Source organism: Vanessa atalanta, chromosome 4, assembly GCF_905147765.1.
Source record: "Vanessa atalanta chromosome 4, ilVanAtal1.2, whole genome shotgun sequence".
NCBI classification, from domain to species: Eukaryota; Metazoa; Arthropoda; class Insecta; order Lepidoptera; family Nymphalidae; genus Vanessa; species Vanessa atalanta.
The window spans coordinates 6,278,580-6,294,030 of record NC_061874.1 but is presented as its reverse complement, the minus strand read 5'-3'; the positions used below and the strand labels follow the sequence as shown (position 1 = coordinate 6,294,030).

Genomic DNA, 15,451 nt, shown 5'->3' with positions numbered 1-15,451 from the left:
TCAAATAAACCGTCTCATAGGAGGATAATATTTTACTTGCAAAAGATATGTATATGGATTTAAATAAATATTTATTTTATTGTTTGCTTTAATAATAATTTATGTTAATACATTTTTACATGTTTTTAATTAACTTTACCTCTCAGTATATATAAAATACTGTAACTGAATTTTAAAGCAGTTAACTAAACCACTAAACTGGTCGAACTGACATTTTGCAAAAAATTTAGTTTGTCCAAAATTGTTACCGGGTGAAAAACAATGGTTTAAATTTCTTTTGTTTCGTATTAGCTAGTATTTAATATAACTTCTCTAATTTTCGCTTTAATTAAACAAGTTCACTTTACATGGCAAACGCGTGGTTATTAAAGAATGCTTTTTAAAATATGCAGTGTTAAATATTAAAATAGACACACAAAGTAAAAAACTATGAACACACAAATGTTAAATACAACACAGAACACAAAATGCAACAACTCTTATTAGTTTAAATACAAAAACATTCCACAGCACAACTACTTTTTTTTGGTTTTAATTTTACCTTGCCGCAAGCCTTGCACTTGCCCTTTTCGGTGCGCCGGTGGACCCAATGGTGGTGAGTCAAAGTTTGCTCTCTGTACTGCCGTACCCCCACATCTCGGAATGTAGGTTTGCAGGTGAACTGAACGCGGTCTATGAGAATGTCGATGCACGCAGTGTGCGCCACGATTTTGCACGCGGAACATTTCATACGTGCTCCATGCTTCTGTACAAAAGAAAAAAATAAATAGTTTAGATCACATAATTATGTGTATACAATGTCATATATCGTTACTTAATTCTCAATACGTTCAAATACACAAACGAAAACGCTGCCAGTGTATTGTCCTCTTGAATTTTATTTTGGTAAAGAATTCACGTATTTCGGGAACTGTGCAGAAATTTAACAAGGCTTTTAATAAAAAGTTTATAAGTCTACTCCGCGGACCCTTGTTTCAAAATATCAGAATTTCTCTGTAGATTTATAGCTCTATTTTATCAATTTGGTATGTTTATAATAAAGCTGATGTTGTTAGCATTTAAAACAAATACGAGTTATATTAATAAAACTTGGTATGTCTATAAACATTATCTATGTGCCATGTACATGAGCCGAGATGGCCCAGTGGTTAGAACGCGTGCATCTTAACCGATGATTTCGGGTTCAAACCCAGGCAGGCACCACTGAATTTTTATTTGCTTAATTTGTGCTTATAATTCATCTCGTGCTCGGCGGTGAAGGAAAGCATCGTGAGGAAACCTGCATGTGTCTAATTTCAACGAAATTCTGCCACATGTGTATTCCGCCAACCCGCATTGGAGCAGCGTGGTGGAATATGCTCCAAACCTTCTCCTCAAAGGGAGAGGAGGCCTTTAGCCCAGCAGTGGGAAAATTTACAGGCTGCTAATGCTAATGCTAAAATGTTTTCTATTATAATTTGACGAGTAAAAGCAAGTTGCGGGCAAACATTTAACTATATTAAACAGATAATCGATATACATACGTAGAAACTGTACATACGATTTGTTGCCATGTAAGAAAATATATAATTGTTTACTTTTACAACAACTGGCTGAATAATTTACTCCAACCGGCGCGCTCTTTGCAAATACGTTATTTTAAGTAAATATTTTTACATGTAGAATAAGCTACGTATATTTCAATATAAACCCATTGAGTCGAATTTGATAACATCATCGCTTGTCAACTCATCGATACATGTAAATTCACGATAACATCTATAAATATTATGAAAAAGACAAAAAGGAACATTTGTAATATAAAATATTATGTGTACTGAAATAATAAACAGTCTAAAGAAAATAATGACTTGGAAAATAAACGCTTTTGTTACTAAGCTTGTCAATTTTCGTTATTTAGGTACCTATAGCCCTTCTTACATATCATTCTTAAAGACTGTTTCGTTAAATAATGATTCTCCATTTCTATCGTTATTGATTTCACATTCGAAAAAAGAAGACGTGGAATTGTATTATTAATCACAACCCTAACAATGTTTATAAATCAGACCGCTTTTTTATTTATCAAAATACTATTACTTACACTTGTCTTACTACGCTTAAACGAAAAAAATATTTTAAACAGCCCAATATAATAAAAAAATTATAAGAGGAAAACAATATATATCAAAATCCTTAAAAGAAGACCTTTAAAAAATATATATATCTATCTATATAGCTCGAGTTCAAAATTCCCATTGAAAATGTCAGTTATGTTTAGACATTGCCATGTACTAAAAATCAGCAACGAGACAATGAAACAACCATTACGCTTCTTCGTTGCACGCAATATCACAACATATAAACATTTGGATTCGTGGCTTAACCTTCATAACATGTGTAGCGTTATCTTACACCTACGTGGGACGCCGCTCCGCTAACTTCAGATGGCAGATCTCAATTTACATCACGCCTGGGGTAACGAGGTAATCTTGACCCAACGCTATTTACGCTCGAGTCGGATAATTACATTATAATGGAACACATTATGTATATATAGGTTTCCTTTATATTACAAGAATAAAGTGGGTCCATTCAAGTTTCTAGTTTGATTGTTAACGACAAAACATCGCTTAAACCCTATTTTGTAGGTCACGTATACCCCTGATAATGTCGAACAGGCCCGTTCATATTCAGTTTGATCGAATTAATTCAGTAAGTTTCTCAGATATGCGTGATAATATAAAACAGATTTCTAATTAACTCTATTCATTATATTTACTCGCTCTCAATATATTATTCTCTTATAAAGAATTGGACGATAGAAATATTAAGGCATTCGTTAAGTTTAGATACTAAGAGTAAGTATTTAATTAAATTGAATATATTCAATTAATAAATAATATTAATGAATTATATTTACAAACTTTATTTATTATTGAATCCATTTCACGAAATCATTATTTCTTAAATAAATATAGATTTATATAATTGCTGTTCTTAATCATATTATGAATATTTTAATATAATTACAATGCTAATAATTCGAATATATCCACTAAAATCAAAATTAAAATCAAACATACTTCATTGAAGTAGGCCCTTACAAGCACTTTTGAATCGTCCTAGTACAAGGTTAATTTTAATTTAAATCAACTACCGTTCGAAATATTAATTCTACGAGAAGAACTGGCAAGAAACTCAGTAATTGTTTTCGTCAATATCAAAAAAAAATATATTAATGGAATAATAATTATATTTATGAATCCTGTAGTAATAACAAAAAATACGAACTTATAACTCTTCTATCATTTATATTATTTTATAATCTTATACAGTGTAATGAAGCGCTATTTCACAATGTTTTCCTAGACCGCCGAACACAAGTTTAAGCACAAAAAAGGTCATGAAAACTCACCGGCATTATGGCTTTAATTTTATGTAATATAAAAATATTACATAAAATAAAAGCCATAATGCCGGTGAGTTTTCATGACATGTTATTTTATATGTACTGGGTACATATGTACATATATTAATATACATTTTAACTATCTAACTAGGTAATGCTTTGTGCAAGCCCGTCTTGCAGGGTAAAAACTTTTAAATCGTGAAATATATGGTGGTCCACTTTCCTTTGTTACAACGGCCTTATAATGTAGGCTGCAAGTGTACGTCACATCTTACGAAACCATAGCAGATACCCTTGACGTATAATTTAGAAAAAAATAACTAAATCATTACATAGTATATACATATATATATATAAAACAAAGTCGCTTACATAGGCACAGACAGTGGGTCTGTGCCTATGTATGCTTAGATCTTTAAAATTTGATACGTTCATTTTTTAATAGATAGATTGATTCAAGAGTTTATATTTGTAATACATATACAATATAGTAGAGAAACACTGATAATTTTAGAGGTTTCTGAAGTCATGTCGTAAATAAACACATTTTTTGCGCTTACATTGCAAACGCTGGCTGAACCCTACGAGATCATCAAAATAATGTACACCTTAAAAGATCTTCAAAAAAGTCCGCGATGGTATATGTCTATCTTTTAAGGATAGCCCATGACAACTATTTTTTATCTTTTACTTTTTACGAAAAAAAATGGCTTATTTTCGAAGTCATTTTAAGCAATACAATCTTTATCCAATTAAGTAACTGTACATTTAATATAAATATGTAATTTGAAATGAATATTTTTGAAGATGTTACAGATTTAAAACGCAGGGACATAGCGGTTTGTATTGTCTAACGACTGAAAAACTGTGAAAGCTGTAAGACATTCTGTAGTATATATAGTATCAGCATTGCACCCGTGCGAAGCCAGGGCGGGTCCCTAGTAAAAATATAAAACGAACTTGATAACCTTTGCCGTATAAAGAGCTGAATAAGAATGCGTTCTTTCGTTCGTTTATTTATAAATACCATGTATGTCGCATAGCTTCAATGATACAGACACTTAATGGAACGAAAAGCGCGCCTACGGTTGTGAACTTGACTTCGGTGAAGTTCGGTGCTAACTTAAGCGCGCTTTCGACAGAGTCTTGAAGGCATCGCTCGGGTTTGGGCAGAACACTTACTGCAAACGCATTAGCCGAGACCACGGCACTGTGCTACCGTTCCTGAAGTGCTTTGAGTGTTATTATTCTTATTTTGATTACTTTGTGTGTGAACCTAATCCTGTAATTAAATATAATGTAATAAAGTGTAATTAAATATTGACTATGTGTTCTTTGTTTTATTTTCATAATAACCCACTGTACGCCCACACGATGTACAATAATAGTGACAATAGATCTGATGTCCCTCCGACATGTATATAATACTTACATTCAAATGAACAACAATATCCAGATATGCTAAATTTATAATATTTCTAGTTTATTACGTAGCACTGCCTCATATTACTGAAAACATTTTCATGATTTAAGTTTCTCAAAAATGATTAAATTCACTGTAATTAAGACGCTGTTACTGTTTGCTTGTTTGTTCAATCAGTAACTGAAAATAACATTTGGTTTCTCCATTAACATTAGAGACACGACTTTAGGGACAAACAAGAAACAAAAACTAATTAAAGCTTGTTAGTAGGTAATTTGGCGTTGGGAACAGTATTAATGAAAAGCCGTAGGTAGGAAGGTCGTGCATGTAAAAAGTACAAATAATTATTGGTTCAAAATTCTTGGCGACTACAACTTGGTATACTATATAAATACAGTCTGTCTGTTTTGTACTGTAATGCTATATGCTAAGCCGAGCCGAGCCGAGCCGAGCTGAGCCAAGCCAAGCCAAGCCAATCCCGAGCCTAGCCAAGCCAAGCTAAGCCAAGCCTTGGAATTGAATAGCCGACCCATTCTTTTTCGAACGTTATTAATTAGTTATGCAAAAGAGACTGTCCCCATGGCAACCGATATAACAGAGAAAAAGAAAAGACGGCGTCGCTACAGCAACAAGGCGGAATAAGATAACAGGTTGTAAAAATATAATTGATTAAGAATAAAAATATATGTACAACATTGTTGTTGTTATTGCCTTTCGTTTCAGTACGTTAACATAAATAAAGCTTACTTAATTAATTTGTGGCAAACGATGTCATTTGAAAGAGGCTATACCTTAATACGTTGGTTAAGTATGTAAAAATAGTGAATGATTAAGTATTTAGCAAGATATTTATTGGTTGTGATGGTTCCGTAACAAAAGGTTAATCAGTTAATTTTTGGCAGAGCCCTTAAAGCAGATTAGGTTAGATTTGGACGAAGGACTGTTGAGCATAATCAACATGTACTATTGGTCGTACTCAAACCCAATTTTCGTGAGCTAAAACGTGTAAATTTTATCTTTCGATGCCTACTATTCTTTTCTCTATGCTCTAAGCTGTTAGGATTGCTCAGTGCTTAATTCGATCGCACAAGCTCGCGTATTTCGATTTTTGTTAAGCTACAAACGTTCGACACACGATTCTCGTGCGTGTACCTGTGCGGTTTTCAGACATTATTTCGCAAGACATTTCAGTGAATGAATGAACGTTCAGCATCATATGTATTAAATGAAAAATTAAAAATATTAACTGCCTTGTAATATCATTTAGCATTAATAACCCCGTGTAACATCTAAACGAAATATCGGGAATTTACGTGAAAATTTACAGGTACATAATCTTTTATAATAATAAAAATATTTAACCGAATAAGGATTTATAATGATGATATAAATCCTTTCATCATGAACAAAAAGGGGGTTATCGTTGCATAACTATAATAGTTAGATAAACAGCCACGCAGACTTATTTGTAGGTATTTATGAGTATTGCAAACATGTCCTACTGTACTTTAAGTATCATCATTAGTTTCGAAAAATAATAACATTTATAAGCTAATTTTTGATACGTACATGACAAACTAAGAAGGGATTTCAACTGTTTTAAATATATATATATACGTAGTTCTTATTACTCCAGAATATTGTACCTTATCATAGAAGAAAGAATATTAAAATCGGTTGAATAGTTTTTGAGTTCTAAAACAAAAAAATCTAATCTTTTCTTTATAATGTTAGTGGAGAAGGACAAACATGATATAACGAAGTTATGTAAGTTAGTTAGGCAAATGAGCTACCTGATGGTAAGTAGTCATAATAAACATTGCCATTATATGAAACTTTAATCATATTTTGCATCTTCAATACACCAATTATCATCCCTAGGAATTAAAAATGTCATGTCATGTCTTTCTGCCTTTAGTAAGACTATCGATCGTTTATTTTTTGTAACGAAGTATTTTTACGCGGCTTACACTAGAGTGCATTGGCAGGAATGGTCACGTATGGAAAAAGCGCTGTTTCCTCTCCACGCTAACCTATCCTTCTCTTTCTCTTTCATTCTCTCTTTATATATACAGTTTATATGACAGACAACAATCAACAACAATTGTGTCATTGTCGTTTCATTTTTCTCAAATTTTGTATATTTATTTTTTATGCGAATTATTTAATATAGATATACTTTATAGCAAAAGCAATTTCGTTCCAACCGAGTATCCCACAAAACCTCTCGTTATTGTCATTAATAAATGTAAATTAATTGCAGTCATCGGCTAAAATATGTACTGTTGATTAGGCAACATCAACGGGGATATTTAAAAATAAATAACAATCAAATACGTAATTATGATAATAATAATATTTATTAATTGAGATACAATACTTTACTAAAATATATATTATTTAGTAACAAATACTTATGTTATAAAAATATATACTTTAATTATAAAAAATTGCATTTATGTATTCGTTTATTTTAAAAAAACATGAGTGACTGACAAAATGTTGTAGTTGGATCAAAAGGCGGACTTAGTGCCCGAAGGCATTTTCTACTCCGTCCACTAAGACAGCACTATAGCAAAGAAACAATACAAAAATAAATTACACACAGAAAAATAATATAAGTAAGTATAATGGATGAATGTTTTGTATGAAAAGATCTGAAAATAATAGGGTTCAAAAAGAAAAAAATAAAAGCATTTTAAAATAACTTAAATTTTCTTAGCAAGAGAAATATTCGTCTCGCACGCGATGTTTAAAGCTGGGTATGGCGAAAGACTTACTAATGTCCAAAGGGAGATTTTTATAGCGACGATGAGTGGCGTAGAGACAAATACAAGTTTGAGAAATAGAAAACCAAAATTATCGGTAGGATCTAAAAGAAGTAACGATGTGGACCGCAGGAGCCCACGATCGTGATTGTCATACAAGAATTCGTTTTTTATCTTTACATAGGTAGGATGTGGGTCTCAAAGTGTCTAATTGACATTATAAGGTTAAATAAAACCAATTTTTAGAAGGTTTAAACAAATCATACAGAATTATTTATAAAATCGATTAGTTTATCTAGATGAGTTTTAATGATTTCAGATGAACATAGATGTATGTTTTATATACATTACTCTGATGTGCGATGATTGAAAATCAATAATAATAATAAAAATATCCATCTCAATAGAGACAAAGACTCAAAAACTGTTGACAAGATAGTTAGTTGCAATTGGTCTCTGTTACAAGCCATTTCTGGTTCAAAGCATTAATATGTAAGCCGAGATTTTTTTTATATCGGAGAATTGGCAGATCGAGTAGGTTAGATCAATTAGCAACCCGTTGAGATCTTACAATTACAATTTCCTGACACTTAAGTGGATTGTACATGACGGAGTGGCTTGTCCCATGACATCAGCATTGCTGACGTCACGAATGTCAGGGTTTGGATTTCTATCCATCCTCGAAGGTATGAAATTAAATTCAGAAATCATATTCTTCTCTGATTTATTTCAAACTGAGGAGGTCCGACCGCTACGACGGCTCGAACAAGCCTCCCGATACCGGCGGCGGTGTTCGGCCTTTTATAACAAAAATGGGTGGGGGCACAATTCACTTAATATAATACCTATTTATTTCACCCTATTTATAATAACATCTCAAAATTCACTAAATATTATTAATTTAATAATCAAACAGTTTGCAATTATTAAAAATAATGAAAACAACAATTATTAAAATAATTTATATCTTTAATTCTTTTTTAGCCTGCCTGTAGACTAATTTCCATATTTATAATATCAAAAATGAACCTCCATGCAAACCTTTATCGGTAATTTTATCCTCCTCAGTGATGAATTTCCGTAAATATTCAATCAAGTGTCTTCTACTCAAAAATGAAACCTAACTCCGATTGCCATCATCAAAACAAAATTTCATCCTCAAGATTATTTTATCATGTGATGTAGTTATAAAAACGATTTAAAAACATAATTTGTTCATTAGCAGAAGTCTTAATATCTAGTTTTATACGAACTTCTGTTATTGAACTGATTACCAGAAACTTAAACACCAATTCAAAATCATCAGATATAACGGATTTCCATATAAACTTTCATCGCCTGTTTAACCCTCTTAAGAGATTAATTAAAAAAACCCTGTCTAAGTGCTTACTATATGGAACGTCCACAATTAATTCCTGTACAAAATTTCATCTTTTTACCCACCGCTTTTGTCTGTGAGTTTTATGTCAACCAGTCATTTTTAAATATTATTAAGATAATTTTAAAATAGATTACTCCAACCTTACTATTTGCAACTGACCGGAAAGATATGAAGACCATTTTAAAGCTTATAATGATGATAGCGGTAGTTTGCAAATGTAGTATTTTTGGCATAAAGTACAGCCATGTTCAAGATGGGGGATGTAATGAAGTCTCCTATATGAAAATGTGGCCTACATTTGTACACCGGCACGCTCATGTGAATAAAATATAAGGAATTTCTAATTTAATAACACTCCATATTTTCTGTGCTATTTGCACTTTAATGAGAATTGCTTTTTATTCTTGCATTGCTTAAAGATATTGCTGAAATAATAATGGTTAGTCATGGTGTTTCAAATGTTTATTCATTACGTAAATAGAGCGAACCACCGCAATTAGTAAATGATTGTCGCCGTGTACCCCGAGGCAGTCTTTTGTTGTATCGACAGTGACAGGTCATTGCGGCGTTAATGGTGAAAACGGCTCATTAATCTTACATTCAACTAACGACCGCAAGCACACAATAGATAGTAAACTTGATAATGGTATGATGAATTTATAAATTCTTGGCCTTTTCTTGAAATTCCGTAAGGCGAATGAAACCCTATATATTGTGTTATATCTCTCAAAAATAATGTATTAGCAAAATCAAAAGGTTGTGTAAAAATAACAGAAGATATAGGAAAAACGCATGTACGCATTTCTAAGGTTACGCTTACAACGAATCTTGTTGTTAAAAGGAAAAATCGTTATCATGACGCCTATCAATTTTCAAAGGAATAAAAACACTGTTCTGTATGTAAAAATGTACATTATTCTCTTTCAGAATTTATTTATAAGATATTGTAAAACTAGAAAAGTCAAAGTTTCACAAAGTATATGTTGTATATATAATATTTTAAAATGTTTCATTAGGATAATAGTCAAGTTAACGCAATATACATATTACATATATATAATTATATTTTATTTATATTTACAATTACAACTAAATGTTTTAATAATCTCGAAAGTGATAATATCACATTCGAACATGACCAACATCACCTTAATTTAATAAATTGTTCTTAGATTTACTTATAGTACAAAAGTTATTAAGGCATTCAGACTAATTTTTAGTTATCTCTACTAGGACTATATTAGAATACTACTTTTGTATGCTAGTAATTCTACTTTTCAGGTGGGGCAAATGATTAGGACATTGAAACATTATTTACTACTTTGCTTCAAGTGAATTATATTGAACTAAAACTGTTTAAAATTCAAATATTCATGTATACATAGTATTTATTTATTTTTTAATTGATCAAAGTATATTTTTATTGTGCCATGTTATTTTTACTAATGATATGCAATATCAATGATTGTGGTTTGTGTGGAGCCCCACGATAAAGTCATTCGTCCGCACAGAACATCAACTTCCTTAATTAATCCGACACTACCTGTCTACAGGTAACTTTAAATAAATGAAAAAGCAATGCATTCTATAGAAAATTGAAATAAACGTAGAATAATGGAATTAGGTCCAAACCCAGCCTTAGACCAGCAGTGAAAATTTTACAGACTGCTTTATTTTATCTTAATATATTCTAAGGTTTTATTATCGCACTGTAATATATGTAGACATAAAACAAAGACAAATATTTGAAAACAATCAGTACAGCGGAAAGGGATTCTCCAGACGGGCTAAGTGCAAAGTACATACATCTTCCCACACGTCCTACGCCTTTATTTATGTGTTCTTTTACAGCTCTGAAAGTATCTGCACTGCTTTATAACACTTAAGCGGCTTTTTTTTTGCATACACAATACTTAAGAATAGAATATTTCATATGTATTTGAATTCTTATAAGTTTATATACAATTTATAATATTACAACGATTTTTTTAGACATATTTGAAATCTATCCAAAATCCATTCCCCACGCAAATATTTAGAATGATTGTAGGATATGTCGGTGTATGTTCGTCGAAATATACCGGACTGAATTTATTGCTGTTTATATCGTAAAATAATTACGTTAAATGAAGTAGTACCCTACACATGTAAATTCAGTGATGTTTGCCCGGGTTTGAACTCGCAATCATCATTTAAGATGCACACGTCTTAACTACTGTGCCATCTCAGCCTAAAATATATAAATATATTTGTTACCGTGAGTATTTTCTCTGAATAAATAGGTAAATATTTTATATGGGATTCAATTCGAATAAAATGAACGCATTCTAATTACAATTATAAAAAAGTACAATAAAAATATACAGAACGTTTTGGTTCTCATGGTGTGTATATAATCGTGTATGGCATTGTACCTGACATTCAGTTTCTCCGACATAGCAGCAATCTCCGGAAACGGAGGTAGGTGACCAGAGATGCTCGCCGCTGATGGCCGTGTCGCTCCAGTCGGGCGTTGAGCGTAATACACGCGCTCCGCCGCCAGCGCTCTCGCTTGTGCGTCTGTTGCCAAATAAAATTTATTAATAAGATGACAAAAAAGTAAATATATAAAAAATTGCAAAGGCCTTACTAGACTTACTCATACATATAAAGTACTTTTATTTACTCTACAACTATTATTTCTAACTGTAAAAAATATGTGTATGCACCGTGAGGATGCCATAATTGCCAGAAGTCAAATTAAAAAATAAAATTGATTAATCATATACCAGAAAACTAGAAATATTTTCTTCAGTCTAATTGTTTAAAAACAATAAAAATTATTTAAATTACAGTAAAGAATAAACAAATTTTATAAACGAATACTAATAATACTAAAATCATAGATAAAAACGCGACAGATAAACGATATTCTCCCTGCAAATGTCAAAGTTTTACACCAAAGAGCATAAACGCTTACAATAGGATGTTTTTGCGATGTATCTATATACTCTTTGCATATATATGTATGTTTTTTTTTTAATTTGGACAGCCGAAGATTCAATTCATAAAGCTTTTAACTTTTAAATAATCACACAACATTTATTTTTAAAAATGTTAAGCACAGCCCATTTTTTAGGATTCATTAACATAACATAATAGTAAAATTAATTCCTGTATGATATGTTTCCTGAATTTAATCAACACTAGCAAATGCAATCTATTTAATCATTAGATAGAATCGATTACGTTTTTAGTGTTAATAAAAATTTTATTTAATTTTTTTTATATTATACTCGGATACAAATACAGGGAATTTTATTTAGTCGCTTAGTTTTTATTCACATTTTATTTCTGTACAAACTGCGTACAACTGTAATCGGAAGCGATTAGACGAAATCGATTTACGAAAATATAATAAATATAATTCGTAATGCAAATCGAACTTCCCTAAGAAATACAAAACTTCAGAAAAATCAATTATAAATCAAATTCTATTTTAATACCGATTCACTCCGATGTTCTGATAAGATACGCACAGACATGGATTATATATCTATTTCTATTCTAATTCATATTGTTTTGTAAATGCACTCGGTAGATATTTTTGTATTAAAAGTGAAGTTTTCGATCTAGATACGATCTATTCTTGTCCGCCAAAAATGACGAGAATGCGAGCTCACCACTAAACGAAAAGAGTAACGATTCTGAACCTAGTTCATCTCTCTTCAGAAGCAGAAGACGGTAAAGAAAGGCGCCTAATATTTAAGATTTATACAAAATTGAGAATATCTAGATTTTCCACCATTCGAATTATTTTTTTTAAATAATTTATCTAGTCATTTACGTATTAATAGTAATTTAAAATAATTTTTATTAAAATTTCTTAATTATTTTTGTCTAGTAACGGAGTATACTCCTAATGCTAACTTTATATCTTCCATTGTGATTCTCACACTGTCACGTACTATTCTAAGTGCATTTTACAATGTCTGTAAAAATCTCTCATAGCAAATATTACAAAGTATTATTTTTGTAGAAGTTATTTATTTATTTTGGTTTGCAAGCGATATTACATAAGTATTCCTAAAAGAAAATACAATTTAGAAATTCCGAATTAAAACATGTACAGAGTACTTTTTTATATAACAAAATAAAATAGAAACAAATACATTTAAACGAATAAGGGTTTGTGTTCACCGAAACATTGTAAGATTGTGCATAAATTAAGTTCAGCTTTTGTAAATATAAAATACTTGAGTGAACATCTGGTGCCGAGCATAAAGAACAGAAAATATTACAAGTGTGAACTATTCTCCTTTTATGAAATAACAACAAATATGTTGTATACCGTCGCATGCATAGAAAACTGTCATATGGCTCAATGCATTTATTTTATTTGCAAAAAGTGCAGTTTCGAAAAGTAAAGATTTTCTTTTTTAAGATAATTTTAGGAACATAGACGAGTATATGGTCCATCTGATTGTAAGTGGTCAACTTTGCTTACATGATAATGGCACTGTGAGAAGTATATTTTTTTTTTATGTGTAACAAAATTAAATAAAGGTAGTAAAGAATATTCGAAACTTGCAAATTTATATAAGCTTTCTTCAAATCAATAGTGTCGACCACTGAACACTATTATTATGAAATCAACTTCGTTCACTCGGTTATGCACAATATTAAATTTATTTATTTATTCTTAGAATCACCAACAGAAATAGAAAACAATAGATATTTAACATAAACGATAATTGTTTTTATTATTGTAGTCAATTACTGAAATGAATTCTATTGTGACATACAATGTTGCAATATATTTATTAAAGAAATGTGATTATACCATTATTAATAAATCGGCATAAATACGAATTATGGAATTTCAATTTCATGGAAGCTGCTACAAGTAATCTAATCTAATCTTACTTCAGCTTGACTTATTATTACGTTGTATTAATAGTCAATTTATGGTACTATTAAGTGAGGAACTTTATAATACTCTCTTCACCAAGTTCTTAATTGTAGCTTAGCGTTGGAATCCTTTCTAATGTTAGCCATGTATTAAGGGGTTAGCTAATGTTCCGTGATATTTACTAAGTAATAGTTTGGACGTTAATGAACATCGCATTTTGACCGGTATATAAAGCGCTATCATTGTTGTTTTAAAATAAATATATTTTAAAAAAATGTCTTCGTTACAAAAATTAACTTAATCTAATTACAAAAAAATATCAGCTTCATGTCATTTTTTTTTCACAACATTTTTTTATATATTCATTATTCAAGAAGGCTGTTCCAAGTCACTTGTATTCCGTACACTGATTAAAAATTCTGAAACTGGCGCTCTTTTTATTTAAACAAGATCAGGTTATCTACATTTTTGCATAACAGACTTGTCTCGAACAATTAATGAGACTATTTCGAAATTAATTAACATTATTCTTACACTCTAATATAATTTATTAATTTGTCAGCCATTTGTGTGACATGGTACATTTTTATTTATTTATAGTTGGCATTTAAATATTAATGGGTAATACTATAATAACATAAAGAGTTATTGCAGTGAAACGCCGAGCATTAGCTAGTATTATTATACACTTGGATGTTAAATTTGGATAACATATGCTTGTTGCATACAATTTGCCACGCTGGTTGACGTTTATGGTTGATACACGCTCCTGTTTATAGCCTGAAGTCAATCTTATAATATTAAGTATACTTATAACCTTGCTCAGTAAGCGGATTGTCTAGCGCAAAATAAATTATTCATATCGTATTGTTAATCCCTGGGATTAGCACGCTCATTAATACAAACTCTCCAACTTTTTATCATTAACTACCAGTGCTTCGACCGGTGTTTCGACCGCTTTTTTGAATAATTATGTGTCTGTTTCATATTTTTTTATCAAATTTATTCATTCATATTAATGTATTTCCACCAACCCGCATTGGAGCAGCGTAGTGGAATATGCTTCAAACCTTCTCCTCAAAGGGAGAGGAGACCTTAGCCCAGCAGTGGGAAATTTACAGGCTGCTGATGTAATGTAATGTAGTATTAATGTATATAAGAATCTTTGTTAGAGTGATAGATGTTATGGTAACAGTCTATACACAAGCTGTTTTTCGCAATTCTTCAAGAAGACAACATACACGATATGAACTGTAAAACTTGACGACTGACTTTTTATACAAACTACAAAATAATACTTATTTGTTAAATTAAATTAATATCACATGTTTATATATTATAATATTCCTAATAATTAATAAGGAATATCTGTCAACATTAAGTATTTTAAAATGATTTATTGTTTTAGTCAAATAGTGGTAGTATTGAGTCCGTTATTTCCTCAAGTATTTAGATTGAAGTCAAAGCTTTTCACCTTATCTGATACTATAACAATTATCTTAATTATACCCCTTTAAAGTCGAATCAGATAGCTCGGAAAATATAGGTAATTATTGTGATATCGATCCTTGTTTATTTAAATGAGTGTAGGATGGGT

General features: G+C 30.8%; 1 protein-coding gene across 5 annotated transcripts in view; it reads right to left on the bottom strand.

Moving 5' to 3' along the window:
- The window catches only part of LOC125077562 (eye-specific diacylglycerol kinase), a 167,391-nt gene that overhangs the window by 20,126 nt on the left and 131,814 nt on the right, over window positions 1–15,451 (bottom strand). For all 5 annotated transcript variants that reach the window (XM_047689502.1, XM_047689503.1, XM_047689505.1 and 2 more), the window contains 2 exons: window positions 11,378–11,522; window positions 542–745 (listed from right to left, as the gene is read on the bottom strand). In XM_047689502.1, the coding sequence (XP_047545458.1) occupies window positions 542–745; window positions 11,378–11,522 (349 nt within the window). The remainder of the gene's footprint in view (window positions 1–541; window positions 746–11,377; window positions 11,523–15,451) is intronic.